This window comes from Neovison vison, chromosome 2 (assembly GCF_020171115.1).
Source record: "Neovison vison isolate M4711 chromosome 2, ASM_NN_V1, whole genome shotgun sequence".
Classification (NCBI taxonomy): domain Eukaryota; kingdom Metazoa; phylum Chordata; class Mammalia; order Carnivora; family Mustelidae; genus Neogale; species Neogale vison.
Genome location: NC_058092.1, coordinates 72,716,837 through 72,737,002, shown reverse-complemented (window position 1 = coordinate 72,737,002; position 20,166 = coordinate 72,716,837). Strand labels below are relative to the sequence as shown.

At 34.8% G+C, this 20,166-nt stretch overlaps 1 protein-coding gene across 5 annotated transcripts in view; it reads left to right on the top strand.

The window, feature by feature from the left end:
- The window catches only part of COL24A1 (collagen type XXIV alpha 1 chain), a 395,660-nt gene that overhangs the window by 217,515 nt on the left and 157,979 nt on the right, over nucleotides 1–20,166 (top strand). For all 5 annotated transcript variants that reach the window (XR_006383188.1, XM_044238615.1, XM_044238616.1 and 2 more), the window contains 6 exons: nucleotides 93–146; nucleotides 1,324–1,377; nucleotides 2,722–2,775; nucleotides 11,648–11,701; nucleotides 11,990–12,034; nucleotides 12,155–12,199. Coding sequence is in view for 4 of the 5 variants with exons in the window: in XM_044238615.1 (XP_044094550.1) it covers nucleotides 93–146; nucleotides 1,324–1,377; nucleotides 2,722–2,775; nucleotides 11,648–11,701; nucleotides 11,990–12,034; nucleotides 12,155–12,199 (306 nt within the window). In the remaining variant the exon portion in view is untranslated. The remainder of the gene's footprint in view (nucleotides 1–92; nucleotides 147–1,323; nucleotides 1,378–2,721; nucleotides 2,776–11,647; nucleotides 11,702–11,989; nucleotides 12,035–12,154; nucleotides 12,200–20,166) is intronic.

The window sequence follows — 20,166 nt, the reverse complement described above, 5'->3', positions numbered from 1 at the left end:
GATATGATTCTGACAATTTTTCTGTCAAGGCTTATCTCAGTCTTGACTGATTAACTTGCCTCAATATTTTTCTTTTTTCTTTGTTTTAAAAGGGAGAACGGGGAAGTCCAGGTCCACTAGGTCCCCAGGGAGAAAAGGGTGTTATGGTAAGAGTCATTGATTTGAAATATATGTTTCCAAAGAGCATCATAATTCCAGAAGTGGAATTACCTTGAGTGAAATTTAAATAAGTGAAAAGTGTTTATTTTACAGTATATTTCCATTACAGTTTACCTTTCAAATGCTGATTGCCATTGCAAAGCATGAAAAAATCAGATGACTTGGTCAAATGACTCTATAGCTTTAAGAGAAGAATTAAGCCACCATAAATTAGCGAAATGAATGAAAAAAGAATATGACTAGGGCTCTACTTTTCTTTTATAGCTTATAGTTTCTATAGCACATATCATCACTGTCACTCTAACATGCATTTGTGGTCCTGATGTAATTTTTGATATGTGAAACATCAGAATCCAGAATTCATCTTACTATCTTGCATCTTTAAGGTAGTAATAGCTGACAACTATTATACATAGATTGTATTTTTTAGTTGATTAAGTAGTTTCTAAACATGATAGGAATGAGAACAAAAAAATATCAATGAAAGAATCTTACTTCAGAAAATATATTGTAATAGATCTGATGGCACATAAGACTGTCTACAAATTTATTTTACATAATTTATTCTTTAGTTTTAACTTCTGTTGTATCAGCAAAACTCCGTAATTTTTTTTTTTTTTAGGTATGTCCAGTTGCTATAAACTAAGAAATTTAATAGACCCATTAGGTTAATCAATATCAGGAACTACTTTCTACTAAGAGATTCTCTGAATTAGTAATTATGCTGTAAAGGGTGTGTTCCTTCCAAAATTTAACAAGCTCTAGAGTATACACATTCACATTCCTTAATTATAGAATTCTCTGGCCTCTGACAATGAAAAGGCTTCATAATCTATATAATATAATATCTATTCATAACATAACAAAACCTACAGAAAGATAAGATGAATATTCTCTTCTCAATAGGTTATAATATGTGATTCTGGTTAGCAAATTTCTTTTCTAGGCAGAGTTACTAATAAAAGGATATAACAGCTTCTGTATAATCATGTCTTATTTCTAACTGTAGTACGTTTCCCATTACCTTTTATATATTGGATAGGAAAGAGAGATCTTATTTACATGATCACTTTTACTACTATTTATAATTTACTGGTTTGTCTTCAATGGAAATAATCAGATATGATAGAAACTTTATGTCTTTCATATTTACTCAAATTATAGGGATATCCAGGTCCTCCTGGGGATCCAGGACCCATTGGTCCACTGGGATTACCGGTGAGTAAAGTCTTTTTATTCCCTTCTTCAATGTCTATTTAAATTTAAATCTATGATTTATTTAATAAAAAAAACTTCTCATTCTTAGGCAAAATAAGTAATGTATAAACTGATGGAGGCTACTTCTCTCTTCATTCAATGTAAAACACTCTAGAATATTTCATGGTATCTTAAACTTCCTCACCGCTACTTGCTATATTATTTACTTTTAATAATCAGTATAATTGTGTAGCCTAAAACAAAAAGAAATTTAAACTTTCTTTTGAATATCTACATATAAGAAAACAGAGTCAGTAATCAAGTGTACATGTGAGCGTGGATAAACAAAACATAAATAAGTTACAATATTTTTCTTAGAAATTTAGAAGTATTCTCAAACGACCAGATAAAAGTCAGAAAAAAATATATCTTTATTGACCAAAACTTGAGTTTTGAAAATACTCCATTTATTATATAGAGAAAGGTAATCAAATCTTGACTCCAAGAAATAAATTTGCTTATCAAAATTTGGTCTTTATTATCAACTTAAATATGAAAAAGATAAGCTTTAATAATCCCCTAAATAGAACTGTTATCAGAAATGGTTTATGCTGTTTTGTGAAGCTCTTGTTTTGAAGAAAGTCTTGGCTTTCCAGTACTTTGACAGGCGTGTTATTAACTTCTAAAATTAGGAAGACTGAGATTGGTACAGTTGCCAAACTGTAGATTGGTATGATTGCCAATCTTTTTACTCACATAAGATAATAAATAAATCTTCGATCCTATAAAAGTTCACTGTTTTCATCTACCTAATGTCATATAAATAAATAAATTTTATTTTCTAATTAAGTCTTTATGGAAAACTATCAAGTCTAAAAAATTCATTGTAATTGACTTAGTAATAAGTAGACAACTAAATCTTCATTACATCTATTTGTGATGTATTTGGTGTAATTTGTGACATTTTCATTGTAACAGGAAAAAAACTCTATTACTCTTGTAATTATCATTAATGTCTAGAATAATGAGAAAGAAATCTTGGAGCAACAGCCATTTCTTTTTTGATGGACCAAGCTGATTAAACTAGTCAGACTGGCTGAATGGCTATTTATTTTTCTCTTTTCACTGTCACTCCATGGGTTGGTTCCTCCTGAAAACTAGTTGGAATATGGGAAAAGGGAAGAATAGCAGAATAATGGGGGAGGGAAGTATGGCATTTATTTCATAAATAAAGCAAATTTTAAAGGAGATTAATCAATTTTATTTTAAGAATTCCCAAGGAGAATTACATGTCATAAAAAATTTTGCTATTTTGCTAACATTTCTGTGACTTCTGTAACTGATTTTTAAATTTTCAATGAGTAGGGTCATGTGGGGGCAAGAGGACCACCTGGGAGTCAAGGTCCTAAAGGACTAAGAGTAAGTTATGTAATGCAAGAAGTAATCTAATACGTTAACCTAAATAGAAAAAAAAAAACTTCACAAATAGTGATGTGCTCGATAAAAATAGCTCTGTCTTCAGATTGTGCTTAGATATTGTTGGCTTTTTCCTTGTTTTCGTTATATTAGATGAACTAACTACCTGCATTAATTAAAGTGTGACTTGTTATCATTTGTACACATAAAACCATACTTTTCCATTTTATGTTTTACAAATTTTACTAATTCATATAGAACTCTTCTTTCACATTCTCAATTTCCAGTTCCATTCTTTGGGAGAATTGTAAGTGTGAAGATGTTTAAATAAACTGTTTTTCTACTCCCAAGAGACTTACAGAGCAAGGAATAGTAACATCATGACAAAATAAGAGCAATAGGAAATGGAATGAAGACAAATGCAGGATGACTGTTAATTAATTATAAATCAGAAATGATATAATAATCATTGTTTGGTGATTATGTATAAGAATTAAATTAGAAATCTTTCAATCTTTGAGTTTTTTAAACATTAAATCCTTTTTTTTCCTTGGAAGAAATAAGAGCCACAATTTACTGCGTGTCCATTACATGTCAGGCAACTTTACATCTGTTATCTTACTTAATACTTAGAACTACCTGAAGAAGATGTATCATCTCAGATATTATAGCTGTGGAAAACAGAACTCAGAGAGTTTAACTATATGGCCTATAGGCACACAGAGAGAAATGACAAAACCAGCATTCAAATCTTAGTGTGCTTATCTCCCAGTCCTGTGCTTATTTGACACCATACAGAATATGAAGGAGGTTTTTCATTTTTTTTTTTCTTGATAAATCTGAATATGTGGGTTGTAAGAATTCTCCTTTCTCCCTTGGCTTTACTTTGATTTTTAGGACTAAATTCTAAGAACATGGTGTCCAACTAACAAAAGTTTAAAAAAAAGCAAAAACTTCATTTTCCAGTTGGCAAATGGGAGAAAGGTGTTAAGAATGCCCAGTTTGAAATAATAACTTCAGTTTCATGTCCTGTGTTTTAAGTGAAGATTGATGAAAGAGAGCAAATTTGTCTTTATTATTATTTCTTTTCTGAAAAACTCTTTTCCTCACTGGGTTACAGATTTACAATCCACGAATAATCCCGATGGCCATTTCTATTTTAGCCCAAGTGAAATTTAAAATAATAATATAAAAAGACAGTAGATGATCTGTACCCACACTGTCATTTAGTGGTCTGTACCTTGCCAGCATTCAGTACTTCATCAGCTCCAATGTGTTTATTCAGCTTTGTATTAGTCAAAGTGAGAAAGTTCAACCAGTTTTATGACAGTTGAAAAAAAGCGGAAATATTTTTTGTTATGTTTTGCCTTTTGTTAATTAAGTAATTGAGGTTTTATAGAGGCCATGTACCTAACTAAACAAGAATTCTCCTGAACCGGGCACCTGTGTGGCTCAGTGGGTTAATGCCTTTGGCTCCGGTCATGATCCTGGGGTCCTGGGCTCGAGCCCCACATCAGGCTCTCTGCTCAGCGGTGGTTCCCCACCCCCCACTCTGCCTGCCTCTCCTGCCTACTTGTGATCTCTCTCTGTCAAATAAATAAATAAATAAAATCTTTAAAAAAAAGAAAAGAAAAGAATTCTCCTGAACCATTTGTGTTTTCTCCTAAGTCATACAGAAAGGTCATTGGTTCTATGGTTTTCTAAACTCCCTATGATCCCTGGGTAATTGTTATCCTTTTCTCCCCCTCCCCTTTTTTTTCTTCCAAGATGTTCTTTAAATTCAAGTTGTTAATGTAACACTAACAAAGTGTAATATTAGTTTTAGGAGTAAAATTTAGTGATTCATCAATTATATATAACATCCAGTGCCATCCATTTCCATCAAGTACCCTCCTTAATGCTCATCACCCAGTTAACCCATCCCTCCACCACCTTCCCCTCCAGCAACCTGTATGTTCTCTATAGTTAAGAGTCTTTTGTGGTTTGCCTCCTTCTCTGTTTTTATCTTCTTTTATTTTTCCTTCCCTTCCCCTATGTTCATCTGTTTTGTTTCTTAAATTCCACATGGAGGTGAGATCATGGGATATTTTTCTTTCTCGGACTAATTTCACCTGGTATAGTATGCTCTAGTTCCATCTACCTTATTGCAAATAGCAAGATTTCATTCTTTTTTATGGCTGAGTAATATTCCATTGTATATACACACCACATCTTCTTTACCCATTCATTAGTCAAATAGATCGTTATCCTTTTCTGATTTGCCACTTTGTCCTCAACTGTTATCTTTTCAATGGTCTGTTTTCCTCTTATCCTCCAAATACATTTTACTGATTCTCTTCCAAAATGGCTTTTCACAGTTACCTAAAGTTCATTCAGTACTTTCTAAACAAAGAAATCTTATTCAGAAATAAAGGCTTTGTTTAGTACAAAAACACTTCCTTTGCAGGAGAATATTTCAGGCAATTTCTGAACATTGAGAATACAAAAAGAACTGAAGACCAGAATATTTAAGAATTTATTATTATAAAGTTCCATCCCAGATGTCACATAATGTCTTCCTGTTTCTACTATCTTCTTCCTATCAATCTGTTCTCTACTACACATGTGGTATCAATACGCGAGGTCCATCTTTCCCAGTGTTTTTCAATTAAAAAAAAAAAAAAAGACTACATGTCTAACCCACAGAGATAAATGTAAAGGTATCTGCCTGGAAGTTTCTGTGCTCCAGCTCTTCCTGCTCACCCCAAAGGCTGAGGGGGTTGATCTTCCCAGCACATCTGTAAACCCTTCATGGCACACAACTGTGTCACAGTACACTGGAAAGGAAGCTGTGCCCTACACACATTGACCTGGAGATCGCACCAAGAATTATCATTATGGAACTAGTGCTTATTACTGTTTTGCCTGTGACTTACATTGTTATCACATGGCCATGTGAACATCATCAATAACAGGACATGCTCCTAGGGGTTTACGTGCCCATCCGTCTGTTATTCAACTGTCTAACATTTACTGGTTTCTTATAATTTGTCAAGCATTCTCCTCATACCATGGAGGATTCAAGAGTAATGATCTTTCAGATCTGGACCACATGGGTTTTACTATTCAATTAGTTACAGCCCAGTGGATTTTGAAATATTGTACAACATTGGTACTTTTCCAGAGGACAAAAAAAAAGCTCAGGCAAACAACAAAGTCTGCCATTTCAGCAAACAACTTAAACAAATTAATATATTGAATATTTGTCTCACCTGCTTTGTGAAGGTTGTATAATCCTACTTCTTACGTAGCTGAAAAAGAGTAGGATTGGCTGAAGGTATTATTCCTATGGTTTGAGATTCCTAGGTGGGAGATTTGGCATGAATTTAAAGTATTATTATTTCTCCTACATACTCTAAGCTTTTTTTTTTAACCTGTCAAGTTTGGCTGAAGAACAGTCATTTAAGTGTAGGAACACAATTTAATATGCCACAGCTAATCAATATAATATATACAATCACATCCACCATATAGACAATACAGGCTAGCAGATTCTCTACTGCAGTACCAGTAAGATGATGGCTTAGCATTTGGGGGTCACTAGGAATCGGCACAATGTTAGTTGCTGTCCCTCATGCACACATTTAACTCACTGGGGCTAGGTAACTCATCCTTTGGTGTCTTTCCAGTATGTGCTTCTGTATCCTATCTCCAGCTGCCCTGACAGGAGAGATGACCCACTGAGCAGAGTTAACATCTCTTTTCTTGCCCATGGATTGTGCCTTCGATCATTAGACAACTTCAGATTTTGTACCCTTTCTCAGGAAGGAGGGTATAGAAGCATACAACTGAGTAATTTTTTATTCTGTGCTACTTAATATTTAAATGAGGAAAAAAGATCGAAATAACTGTATTAGAAATGTTTTAAGATTTTTGTATGCAAGATGGAAACTGGATATGACCATAAAAATTCTAAATTGTGGGGGCGCCTGGGTGGCTCAGTGGGTTAAAGCCTCTGCCTTCAGCTCAGGTCATGATCTCAGCGTCCTGGGATCAAGCCCCACATCGGGCTCTCCACTCAGTGGAGAGCCTGCTTCCTCCTCTCTCTCTCTCTCTCTGCCTACTTGTGATCTTTGTCTGTCAAATAAATAAAATTCTAAATTGTGGCTTCTTCGAGGAAATGCATACCATATTGGGAAACCAGCCATTGCATTTAGATTCAATGTGAGTACCACCTAGAGCACACCAAGTATAAGAGAAGAGCTTTTTGTGTGGTTTCTTCTCCTGAAAAAGTTTGTAACAAGAGTAGAATGAAATGGGTTTTTTTCCCACAAAATCACAGATAATAGTTTTTGTCTAAGGGAAAGTTTTGTCCCAGCTATATCAATCAATAGCCAGAGCAGACTGCTAGACATAATTAGTTAGGCATCTGAGTAATTTTAAATTAACAGAAGGGTCAAGCGAAGATGGATGTGGTTAAAAGGAAATAGAAACATACTGAATCCAAGTTAGAAGGACATTTGTTCTGTGAATAAGGGTTGTTTCTTTTTCATAGATGCTTCAGCTCTTTAAAACTGATTATAAGCATTATAGAGATGGACTTGTAATTTTCATAAAAGCTTCCTACATAAGCTAGTATTCAGTTTATATTAGTGTTAATGATAATTTTTTTAAATTGTAGAATTTACCTGATACCTGATACTTCTAGGATTATGTGACTATTCAAGAATTTTGCTAATTCTTTAAGACTATTACCTATAATTCAAGTACTTCTTATTTTATGAAACATGCTTAATTTATATAGTTGAGGTACCAGACTTTATTCCAGTTTTTAGAACCTACTAATAGCCACTTATCATAGCAAACTTTAACTTTTCTTACAGATGATGAGGAAAAGATCAGATTTTTAATTTAGCTAGCAAACATTCTCCAACAGCTTTATAGATAATTGGGTATTTAATTTATTTTATTCTATTCATTGAGTTCACGTGTGCATGAGTTGGGGGGAGGGGCAGAAGGAGAAGGAAAAAGAATCTGAAGCAGGCTGCACGCCCAGCATGGAAGCCAACACAGATCTCAATCTTACAACCCTGAGATCATGACCTCAGCCAAAATCAAGAATCAGAGACTTAACTGACTGAGCTACCCAGGTGCCCTGATAATCAGATATTTTAAAGCAGATATTAAAAAAAAAAAACAAAACTTGATGCCCAGTTAGATGCCTGTTTTAATGCTGTTGGTCTCTCTTAGAGCTTGTTTAGCATTAACTGAAACAGAGAGCGCATTAAGCTTCCTTAGAGTTCTTTCAGCCGTAACCTCTTAACCAGCAACCTTAGGTTTTATTGCCTTTAATTAATGCAGTTGCTATACTTAGAGCAAAAAAAGGAGCTCCTTTCAGTTATAATGCCAATCAGCACTTTAATTATAAATGTTTCATATTCATTTTATAAACATCCCCTAAACTTCAGGTCCCCTTTTCTTTTTTTTTTTTTTTTTAAAGATTTTTTTTATTTATTTATTAGAGAGGGAGAGAGAGCGAGCACAGGCAGACAGAATGGCAGGCAAAGGCAGAGGGAGAAGCAGGCTCCCTGCCAAGCAAGGAGCCCGATGTGGGACTCGATCCCAAGACTCTGGGATCGTGACCTGAGCTGAAGGCAGCTGCTTAACCAACTGAGCCACCCAGGCGTCCCCAGGTCCCCTTTTCAATCTAAATTCACTTGTTAACAGGATTAACCTTTTCTTCTTTCTAACATTTGAAAAAATATTATAAACTTAATAAAGCATAACTATTTAAAGTCTTTATACATTTAGACATCATATGAATCAGGCAGCTTATATCTGCAGGCTTCCATTTCTTCATATTAAAAAAAAAAAAAAAAACAGAAAAAAGCAGAGTTTGCACTAATTCAGCCTTGACATTAGGTGATTTATATTCAGAAGCAGAAACTGGCAGTTGATTTTGAGATCTTCCTCCTGACCTAGACGCAGTCTTTTCTATGTATATATCCGGGAAGCCACTTAATCTGATTATATATAAGAAAAGATACTTGCCATCTTTAGACCAAACAATCATTTTTTTTAAAAAAGATTTTATTTATTTGACAGACAGAGATGACAAGTAAGCAGAGAGGCAGCAGAGAGAGGCAGAAGAAGGCTCCCGCTGAGCAGGGAGCGCGATTTCAGGCTCAATCCCAGGACCCTGGGATCATGACCTGAGCTGAAGGCAGAGGCTTTAACCCACTGAGCTACCCAGGCGCCCTTCGATGCTACCATTTTAACCTAGACAGAGTGTGGGCACCTGAGTGGCTCAGTCAGTTAAGTGTCTGCCTTTGGCTTAGGTCATGATCCCAGGGTTCTGGGATCAAGCCCTGCATCAGGCTCTGTGTTCAGCAGGGACCCTGCTTCTCTCCCTCCCTCTGCCTACAGCATCCCCTGTTGGTGCTCTTTTGCGCTCGCTCCCTCTCACACGTGCACTCTCGCGCTCTCTCTCTCTCTCTCTCTGTCAGATAAATAAATAAAATCTAAAAGAAATTTAAAAATTAAAAAAAAAGTAAACCTAGACAGAATGACTTCGCACTCTCTAGCACTAGCCTTGGAGATATCTGCCTCATTGTGGTTGATTGTCTAGAATCACATTCATTGTGATCGCTTTATCCTCCCTCTCCACCCAAGCAAGCCTACGCCTCCAGTTTGTTTGCTATTAATGCTGTCATCACTCTACTAATTATTATCATAAAATATCCAAGCAAGATAGAGATTTCAGGTTGCAAAAGGGTTAAGTGCCTAATTCCCTGTGGACCCGTTTTCAGTCTAGATCTCACTTGTTTTCTGCCATGTTGATAAGAATGTTGATCACCTATTCCCTTTTTTTTTTTAATTGAAGTATAGTTGACACACAATCTTACATTAGTTTCAGGTGTACAACATAGTGATTTAACAGCTTCGTAGGTTATGCTATGCTCATCACAAGAGTAGCTGCCATCTGTCACTGGACAACACTCGTTCCTTTTCATACTCCTTCAGCCACCTTCTGTTATAACTCCAAAAAATTTTGTATAGTGTTTTCTTACAGGGCAGAAAGAGAAGAATGGGCTTAGAAGGTGACAGAGAAAGAGAATCAATATAGGCTGCTGAATTTTTAAGGTGAAGATTATGTTTAGAATGAGGTCCTGAGGGATCTTTGCACTTAAAATTTCAAAGTCATCCTTTAATAACTGTTCCTGTTTTTTTCTTCAGTTACTTAACTGTTAATCATTCCAAGCATGTGCCTACCTCAGGACCTTTGTAGATTCTGTTTCTTCTGTCAGAATGATCTTGCCTATATGCCATTTTAGAGAGGCTTCTCGACTACCCTCTCTAAATAGGGCTCCCCATCTTGAATTCTCTCTAATCCCTTAAGCTCCTTTATTTACTTCATTACATTTGACTACTCACTGTCATTTTATAGTTTTAGGTATTTATTTGATTGCTTATGAGTTCAGGGATGTGTCTCTTCTCCCCACACTATCTTCTGTGCCTGAAGCAATGCCTGGCTTACAATAGACACTCAGCAAATGTTTACTAAATGAATAGCACTCTCTTGCCTAGTAAATTGAATCCATATTCCTCAACTTGACAGTCAACGTTCTACACAATAAGACTGAAACTCAGCTTGATAGTCTTCCATGGGAAAATAGGACAAAGAAGGTAGGGCCAGGTCCTTGAGTACCTTCAATACAAACTGAGATTGAAGAGCTAGAGCTATGGCTTTAACTTTAGTATGACCAGTAGAGCTACAGATCTCATGGAGTGTGAACCTTCTCTCTAATGCCCTGAATGTGCCTAAGAGGATCAGGGAATGCAATATCATAAGAATACCCAGGAAGAGAGTCCTATTACAGTAAGCAGCTTTTTAAGAATATAAAGCTAAACCAAGCTGACCTCAGGTGGGAGAAAAGAGAAGGAGCCTGTTGTGCTGGGAAATTTGTATCACTGTATAGAAATCTTCAGTGCCTTCTTGGGGCACCTGGGTAACTCAGTTGGTTAAGTATCTGCCTTCGGCTCAGGTCATCATCCCAGAGGCCCAGATCCCTAAGTCTGGCTCCATGCTCAGCGAGGAGTCTAATCCCTTTCTCTCTGCCCCTCCCCACTGCTTGAGTACACAGGCATGGGCTCTCTCTCTCAAACAAATAAAATCTTAAAGAAAAAAAGAAGTATTCAGTTCCTTCTCATTACCTATTGATTTAAATATAAACTCCAGTCTTTGACCTTTTAAGTCCCAGGCTTTCCACAATTATTTCTTAGTATAGAAAATACTTAGTTAGAAATATTGAGAAATACTACTTGTAGTCAATAAACCAGCTAAACTACTTTTTTTCTTTCTTGGGTATCTTCTTTCCTGCCTCTGTACCCTTTTCTTATCCTATCCCTCTGTCCAGAGTTCCTTTTAGAGCATGATCTCCAAGTGTCAAAATGATACCTTTATTCCTTATACAGACATGTGAAAGTTCTTTTCCTCCTTTGAATCCTTTTAGCCCTGAAAATGCCTTGTCTTGGGGCGCCTGGATGGCTCAGTGGCCTCTGCCTTCAGCTCAAGGTCATGATCTCAGGGTTCTGGGATTAAGCCCCACGTCGGGCTCTCTGCTCAGCAGGGAGCCTGCTTCCCCATCTCTTTCTGCCTCTCTGCCTACTTGTGATCTCTGTCTGTCAAATAAATAAATAAAATCTTAAAAAAAAACAACAAAAAACAAATAGGTTCATCCATGTATCTGGCTGTATCCTTTTCTGTGGTCATGGTATAGAAGCAAGCAGAAGGAATTTGTCAAGAAGAACAGTTTGTTCATTTGTAAGGATGTATAACAGTAAAAAAAATAATAATAACATTTCAAATTAACAATAGAACTTTTTCCATCCCTAGGGACCAAGAGGACCAGACGGTATCTTAGGGGAACAAGGTATACAAGGTGCCAAGGTAAATACTGATTTTTTTCATTTCATACACATTACGTTTTTTTGAACCCATATGTGTTCTACCTGATTTAAAACTGTTATATTTTCTTACAAAAGTGTAGTTCTAAATTTTCTCTTAGTAAAAGTATGAAACATACATAAAATTTTTACTCTACACAGACAAATACTTTCTTTTGAATCTTGAATTATATACTTGATGTCTTATTTTCTTGTATGTCAGTATATGCTAGCACGTGTAAAACCATAATTCATATTCATATTAATTCCTCTGGTACTGATACTTTGTTAGGGTGAAAAAGGAGATCAAGGAAAAAGAGGGCCCTATGGTCTTATTGTAAGTAGTAAAACATTTTACATTAAAGATAAATAGATAAAATCTTCCCTGTTTTTCTTGGTGTGTGGTTAATATTTGGTGAAGGAGCTAGGGGACTCACACATTTTCTTCCTTATGTAGGGTAAGACTGGAAACCCTGGAGAGAGAGGAGTTCAAGGAAAACCAGTAAGTAATAAAGAATAATTAAGCTAGAATAAATTTTTTCCATTTTATTCTCTGGCACAACTATTGTTGTTATCAGTACATTAGACTGAAAGTGTACTAGTTCTTTTCCTCCTTCAGTCTTTAGGTGGACGGGTTATTTGTGCAAGTTGCTTAATCATTTTAGGCCCTTGTGCTACCTGTTTATAAGCTGACGGTTATACTCTACTCTGGGATAATTAGTTTTGCTATAAAATCCATCTTAAAATTAAATGGTGTGATATTATATAAATATAATGGGATATGAATAAAGCTAACATAACAAGGAATTTCTTGCCTACTTTCATTTTAATTCTGTTGGAGTGTTCTTTGGACCCTTGGAATGTGGTTCTGTGTGTGTCACCATGCTTTTCCATGCCACTGATCTAAGAATTTTTAATATTATACAATGCTAGATATTCTCCTACTATCAAAACATCTTTTCAGAAGTATACAATTTTTTCCCCTGAGTGGCAACAAGTTCTCTTTTATGGCCAAGTGTAGAAACAAGCAGGAGATTGTCAGCTAAAAAAGATATGCATATATGTATCTTTTTCTTTTTTTTTTTTAAGTTTTTTTTAAAGTATTTCTCCCCAATGAAGGGAAATACTTTAAAAAAAACACACACACAAACACAAACACACACACACACACAAAAAGATACACATATGCATATGTATAAACACATATGTTAGTACATGTATATAAAATTTTGAATACATAAGTTTAATTGTATGAGCTTTCGTACATCTCATGTATTTTTATTTAGAATCATAATTTTTATAATTTGTAATGACATCTTGCTTTATCATATACATATCTATATATACAATTTAAAGTTATAAAATTAAATAATAATTTAAATAGACGGCAACTGAAGAGTCAGAAAAAGGTAAGAGAAAAATGTTTTTTTCTGCTATTATAGATGTCACTGTTTACTTGTTCCTCATTGAAATCTGCTGCCCCCTGCCTGTTGTTTCCCATAACGGCATTATATTTGACAGTGGTCAAATCTAAAATACCAGAGACCTGAGGGAGAAAAATGACTACATCCAGGGAAAGAATTTGTCTGTGGCAATGTTATCCATTGAAGTCATTTCCCCCCAAAATTCTTTGAGTATTAATATTCATCATCTGGGCTTCTGTTATATCAGTGCAAATGGTGTTTCTGTATATTCTTTCCACTTTGCTGCATTGTTAAAATACGTGGCAATGAGTAGAAAATTTCGAAGCTCATCATGGTCATTCTTTACTGTAGAGAAAGGCCTAGAGAAGTAAAATTACTTACTCATTTTATATATTGTTGACATTCCTTAGAATTTTACTTTCAGGAAGGTATGTGCTATGGAGAGTGCTGTGAAGTGTGTAAATCTGGTGATTCACAGACCTGTACCCCTGGGCTAATAATACATTATGGTGGCGCAGTTGGTTGGACGACTGCCTTCGGCTCAGGGCGTGATCCTGGAGTCCCGGGATCGAGTCCCACATCAGGCTCCCAGCTCCATGGGGAGTCTGCTTCGCTCTCTGACCTTCTCCTCGCTCATGCTCTCTCTCACACTCTCTCTCTCTCAAATAAATAAATAAAATCTTAAAAATAAAACAATTTTTAAAAAGAAGTTTACTTTCATTTTCAGCCTAGTAGATATGCCTAGATAGTGAAATGTGATGTTTGACTTCCTCAATCAAATAAAAGACATTAGAACCATTTTGTAACCGGCTTAAGGCAGGAAATTGAGTAAATTTACTTTAGTGGATGACATGGGTCGTACATTAAATCATAAGTTGATAGTAGTTTTTGAGGTTTACATGGCCCTCTACCTACATTGTCCCCTTCTTCTTGACTGAACTGAAATAGACTTTTTTTTACAGAAGCTAGGATCAATCAATCCAAGAAATTGAGATTGGTTTGATACTCCACATTGTCTCTAATCATTCATGCAACTGTTGACTAGCAGGCAGTTCTGTATAATAGAAAGATATATTGAAGGCCTGATTGACCTTTGCTCCAGTACATGCTCCTAATAGCTATAGAGTTTGATTAAATGGGTTAGCTCTCTGGATAGTATTTTCCTTGTCTATAAAATAAAGAGACATCTCTAAATTATAATTTTAAAGCCAGGTATGGAATAAAAAATGCTAACACATAGCGTGTCAAGGTAACCAGCAAAATTGCATTTGTCTATGGGCCAACTCTGTTTCCTATACTTGGCTTCCATCCACATGTAGATCTGACTTAAGAGGAAAGGCCATGATCCATGTTATTAAGGTGATAAAACCTGGGTAACTCTTTTTAGATTTCTAAATCTTATTAAAAACCATAACTATTAATGATTTTTTAGAAATCTAGATATTCTTTCAGTAGATGAGTTAGGGGTGTTAAATGTCCACTATGATTTTGTTTTTCTACGTTTCTTTCTTTAAATTTGTCAAATTTTGCTTTATATATTTTGAAACACTATTTTTAGAGTTCATGTTTATGATTATTATGTCTTCCTGATGAACTGACCCTTTTTATTTTGACAAAATATTCCTCCATATCTCTGGTAATACTTTTCATTCCTGATAATACTGTTTTTGAAATTGGCTTTATTTGGTTAATAAGCCTCTCCAACCTACTTATCCTTGCAGTTTGTATGGCTTATCTTTTCCATTCATTTACATGCAACCCATCTGCGTTTTGGTATTTAAAGTGAGTGTCTTATAATTGGGGCTTTCTTTTTTAATTCATTCTGAAAATCTCTACCTTTTAGTTAGTGTTTGCTCCATATCCATTCAATTTGGTTGTACTTTGATCAACCACTTTTTAATTGTTCTTCCCTTGTAGTGGTGCTATTGTTGTTCAGTGTCTTCTTCTGGCATTGAGCACCACATTTTAATTTAGATAATGGCTTTTTAGTAATACTTTTTTGAGCTATTATTTTCAAGTGGTTATTCTAGGTCAGGACAGAGTAAACATTTTCTGTAAAAACAATTGCTGGTTCAGATTTGACCCCTAGGGCTGTAGTTTGCCAGATGCTGGTTTAGGGATTACAGTATACATCCTAACTCTCCAAAGTCTACTTAGAGTTAATATAGTAATACTTAAAATAATTGTAAGAAACTTGAAACCATATAGACCCATTCACTACCAACATCCTGTTGTTTATGCTGTAATTATTTTTGTGTATTATATCTATGTGTGTTATAAGCCCATTTTAAAAAGTTAAAATTTTGCTTTATTATAAATAAAATATTTTTTGTTTACTGTAAAAGAAATATGTGTTTTAGGGTATTTGGGGGGAAAGTAGTGGGCTTTTTAAAAAAATTATCCTTGCATTTACTTTTTCTGATCTTCTCCATTCTTTTCTGTAATCTGCATTTCCAAATGCTATCATTTCCTTGAAGTCTATGGAACTTCTTTTAGATTCCTTAGAGTTAAGTTTTGCTAGTCGTGAATTCTCTTAGTATTTGTGAAGACATCTTTATTTCACTTTCATTTTTTTCTTTTACATGAATTCTTCAGTTTTTAATTCTGGTTAGTTAACATATAGTGTTACATTAGTTTCAGGTTACAATATAGTAACTTAACACTTACATATATCACTCTGTGCTGCACTCCTTAATCACCCTCACCTATTTAACCCACCACCCCCCACCTCCCTTCTGGTAACCATCACTTTGTTCTCTATAGTTAAGAGCCTGTTTCTGAATGGCTGGGTGGCTCAGCTGGTTAAGCAACTCTCTTCAGCTCAGGTCATGATCCTGGGGTCCTGGATCCAGTTCCTGCTTTGGGATCCCTGCTCACAGGGAGTCTGCTTCTCCTTCTGACCCTCCCTCCTCTCATGCTCTCTCTCTCATTTTCTCTCTCTCAAATAAATAAAATCTTAAAAAAAAAAAAAAAAGATTCCGTTTCTTCATTTGCCTCCCCCTTTTCCCCCTTTGCTTGTTTGTTTTGTTTCCGCGTATGAGCAAAATCATATTTTTCCACTGGTTATAGAATTCTCGGCTAACAGGGTTTTCTTTTATTTGTTTGCATTCAGCACTATAAAGATGACATGTCATTTTATTTTGGCCTCAGTTATTTCCAGTTAGAAGTCCATATTTATTGGTATCATTATTCCCCCTGCATGTAATTTATCATTTTTTTTTTTTGGCTGCTTTCAAGATTCTCTCTTTACTTTTGACTTTTAGTAGTTTGACTATGATGTGTCTAAATGGATTTTCTTTGCATTTATTCAGCTTGAGATTTGCTGACCTTCTTTTGTGTGTAAGTTTCTGTTTTCACTAAATATGGAAATTTTTCAACTTTTATTTAAATTTTTTTCCTACTCTGTCTTCTCCTTCCTTTCCTTCTTGGATTCCAATTAAATATATATTCAACATTTTGATATCATCCCTCGGGTCCCTGAACCATTATTCATTCCTATTTTAATCTTTTTCCCATTTTCTTTTTTTTATATTAGATAACCTAACTCTATTTTTACTCACTTTTTAAGTCTGTTCATTGAAATGTTATTTATGATACGGAATTTTTAAGTTTTATTTCAGATATTTAATTTTCAGTTCCATAATTTCCATTTTTATAGATGATGTTCTTCTGAGATTTCTTATTTGTCTATTCATCCTAAGTGTATGTTTTATTTACATTACTGAGCATATATGTAATAACTACTTTAAAATCTTTATTCGGTTAATTCTAACATCTGGGTAATCTTGAGTTTGGTCTCCATTAATTGTCTTTTCTTTTGAATATGGGAAAATTTTCCTGTCCAGTAATTTTGAATTATATCTTGGACATTTTTAAATTATTTTTAATTAGCCAACATATAGTATATCATCAGTTTTTGCTGTAGTGACTCTTTTTTTCTTAAGGGAGCTCTACACCCAGCATGGAGCCTAATAAGGGGCTTGAATAAAAGACCCTGAGATCAAGACCTAGGTTGAGATCAAGAGTCAGATACTTAACTGACTGGGCCACCCACATCCCTGTATTTTCTGGAACATTTTGAATGATTCATTCTAGAGACTTCAAGTTCTGTTATATTTCTTCAAAGAGTATTTTTTTATTCATTTTGTTTTTTGATTTGGCGGATTATTCACTTTGCTGCTTTCAAACTCCCAACTTCTCTCTCCTCTGTAGTAAATGACTGCTAAAATCTCTATCCAGTTCTTTTAGGCCTCGCTAGGATGCTAGTTGTCTATCATATCAACACATACTTGAAATGTCAGCAAGAGATTTAAGCAGAGTTTACGTGCAGAATTTGAGCTTCCTCCTCTCTTGCTTTCTCTTCCTTCACTTCCCAGCAGCTGTGGTCACTCCACATTCTACCCTCTAGTTCTCCATGCCAGTTAGACTGAATGTTTCTATCCTACTTTTTTCTTAATAATCCTACGTAGCTTACTTTCTGGCTAAAAGCCACATTTAAAATAAAAAATCAGACATTTACTTAGTGCCATTCCTTTCTTCTACATGTAGATCTCTCCATTCTAAGTTTTACCTATTTGTGGTCTTTCTTCATTGTTTTCAGATTTTTAAAAAAATATTTTTTCCCGGATTTATAGTTATCCCTATATAGATGGTTCTGATAGGAGCTACTTGGCTAATATTGGAAGTGGAAACTCTTAACTGTTCTTCTTTAAGTAGTTTTCTCTGGAGCAGCTCAGAATACTTAAGAAACATTTATTTCATAACCTTTACAATATAAAAAGCATATAGTATTAACTCTATTCTTTCTTCCTTTTTAGATAACAAGGCACACAGTTTTCATAATTCTACAATGAAAAAACACTTACAGGCTCCCTTGCTTATTCCCATAAAAGGGCTCTGAAGATTACCCATATATTTACTGTAAATGGGAGAGGCATTGAATGTCTGATTTCTTGTTGAAATCAGTAGAACACAGGACAGTATAGTGGATGGCATGACACTGGACTCAGACATTGGAAGTTAAACACTGGTTCTACCACTTATAACTGTTTTGACTTTATGCAAATTATTTAACCTCTCTGAGCCTCACTTTTCCTGTCTTTAAAATGAGGTAACTTTTGGGGAGCACGGGTGGTGCAGTTGATTAAGCATCCTGATCTTGGTTTTGGCTCAGGTCTGACCTCAGGGTCATAAACTCAAACCCTGTGTTGGAATCTATGCTCAGCACAGAGTCTGCTTGGATTTTTCTTTCCCTCACCTTCTGCTCCCCACCCCCACCCCACATGTGCCCCCCACATGTCCACACTCTCACTCTCTCAAATAAATAAGTAAACCTTTTAAAAAATAAAAATAAAATGAGATAACTTTTATAGTTCTATCAAATGATGATCATTATGTGCTTGGCATAGGTTCTTACTACATAGTAACCACAATAATTATTATTCTCCCAGGCATCATTATCATAATTGCTGGGTTGAAGTCATAGAGCAAGAAGTTCCACTATGAAGAATATATTTTCAATACTATCTGAAAAGCCTTAAAGGGGATTTTTTTGTACCAGCTTGTGCTTTACTTCTTTGTCTCTAATAAAAATAAATAGATCCATTTAGATCATTTCATAACTTTACAAACAGCTTTTATGCACCATTAACATCATTAAAAGTTTATCAAGTTTGTGTATCAAGTTTGACATTGTGTACAAGTAGTTTACAAAACAAATCAAGTAGACATTCACAGTTCTGAATTTTTGCTATATGTTTCAGTTGGTTCATTAGGCACAAAGGGAACACTTATATTGATCCTTTCTCTTAATATTGGAGCCTGGAGTGAATGGATGGCATTTAAAACAAGGCCTTAGTCAGGTGTGAGTTTGCGATTTTATATACCATCCTTTCCTTAACCAGAAAAATATGGCATTAATGGCTATAAATTAGAAAGTTTTATGTTGCTAGAAATATTTAATATCTTTACTTCCAATTTAATATCATATTTTTCTTAGTTTTTAGTTTTAATATAAAATGGTGATTTTGACCACTGTATATTTGCCAGCCTTCTCAAGGTCAATAATATAAAACAGACAAATAGCAAATAAAGAAGAGCAGTATTTTCTATATCATTAAGAGTCATCAGTGTCTGGCACATGGTACATTCTCAGTAAATCTTTAAATGGGAGAATCAAAGAGAATTTGGAATTTGATTTAGTTTTATATACCATTTTAGAATATCCCCCCACTTCTAAGACTCAATTTAAAGATACCGTGGATGACATGGTGTAAAAATAGGGGAAAATAAAGGATATTAGAGAGTTTTAGTCATTTCTGGTCAACTTGGTTCCGAGACTTCTGTGCCTTACCAGGTTTTAAGGACATAAGTTATACTTACTAACATATCACAAGATTGTTAGTTTTGGAGAAAGAAACCATTTTTAATCAATATTAAAGGTATAAAAATTCTGTATCATTGTCTCTGTGTATGAGCCAGAATTAAATAGGGAAGAGAGATAGCTATAAGGAACTCCTACAACTCAACTACAGCAAAGACAACTTGATGAAAAAAAAAATGAGCAAAAGGACTTGAATAGACATTTCTGCAAAAATATAAAAATGGCCAATAAGCACATGAAAAGATGCTCAGTATCACTCACTAGACACTAGAGAAATACAAATTGAAACTACAATGAGATACCACTTCTTACCAATTAGGACAGCTGTTATTAAAGAAAAACAAAGCAAAACATATATACACACAGAAAGTAATTAACATTGGCAAAGATGTTGAAAAACTGGTGCTCTTGTACATTGCTGACAGGAATGTAAAATGGTGAGGTTACTATGGAAAACAGTTTGGTGGTTCCTCAAACAGTTAAACATAGTATTACCATGTAATTCATCAATTCCACTTTAGATTTATAACCCAAAGAATTGGAAAGCAGGGACTTAGAAACTAACACTTTTATAGTGTTTACAGGCACAGTATTCACAATAGCCAAAAGGTAGAAAACCCAAGTGTCCACTGATGGATGAAAGGATATACAAAATATAATATA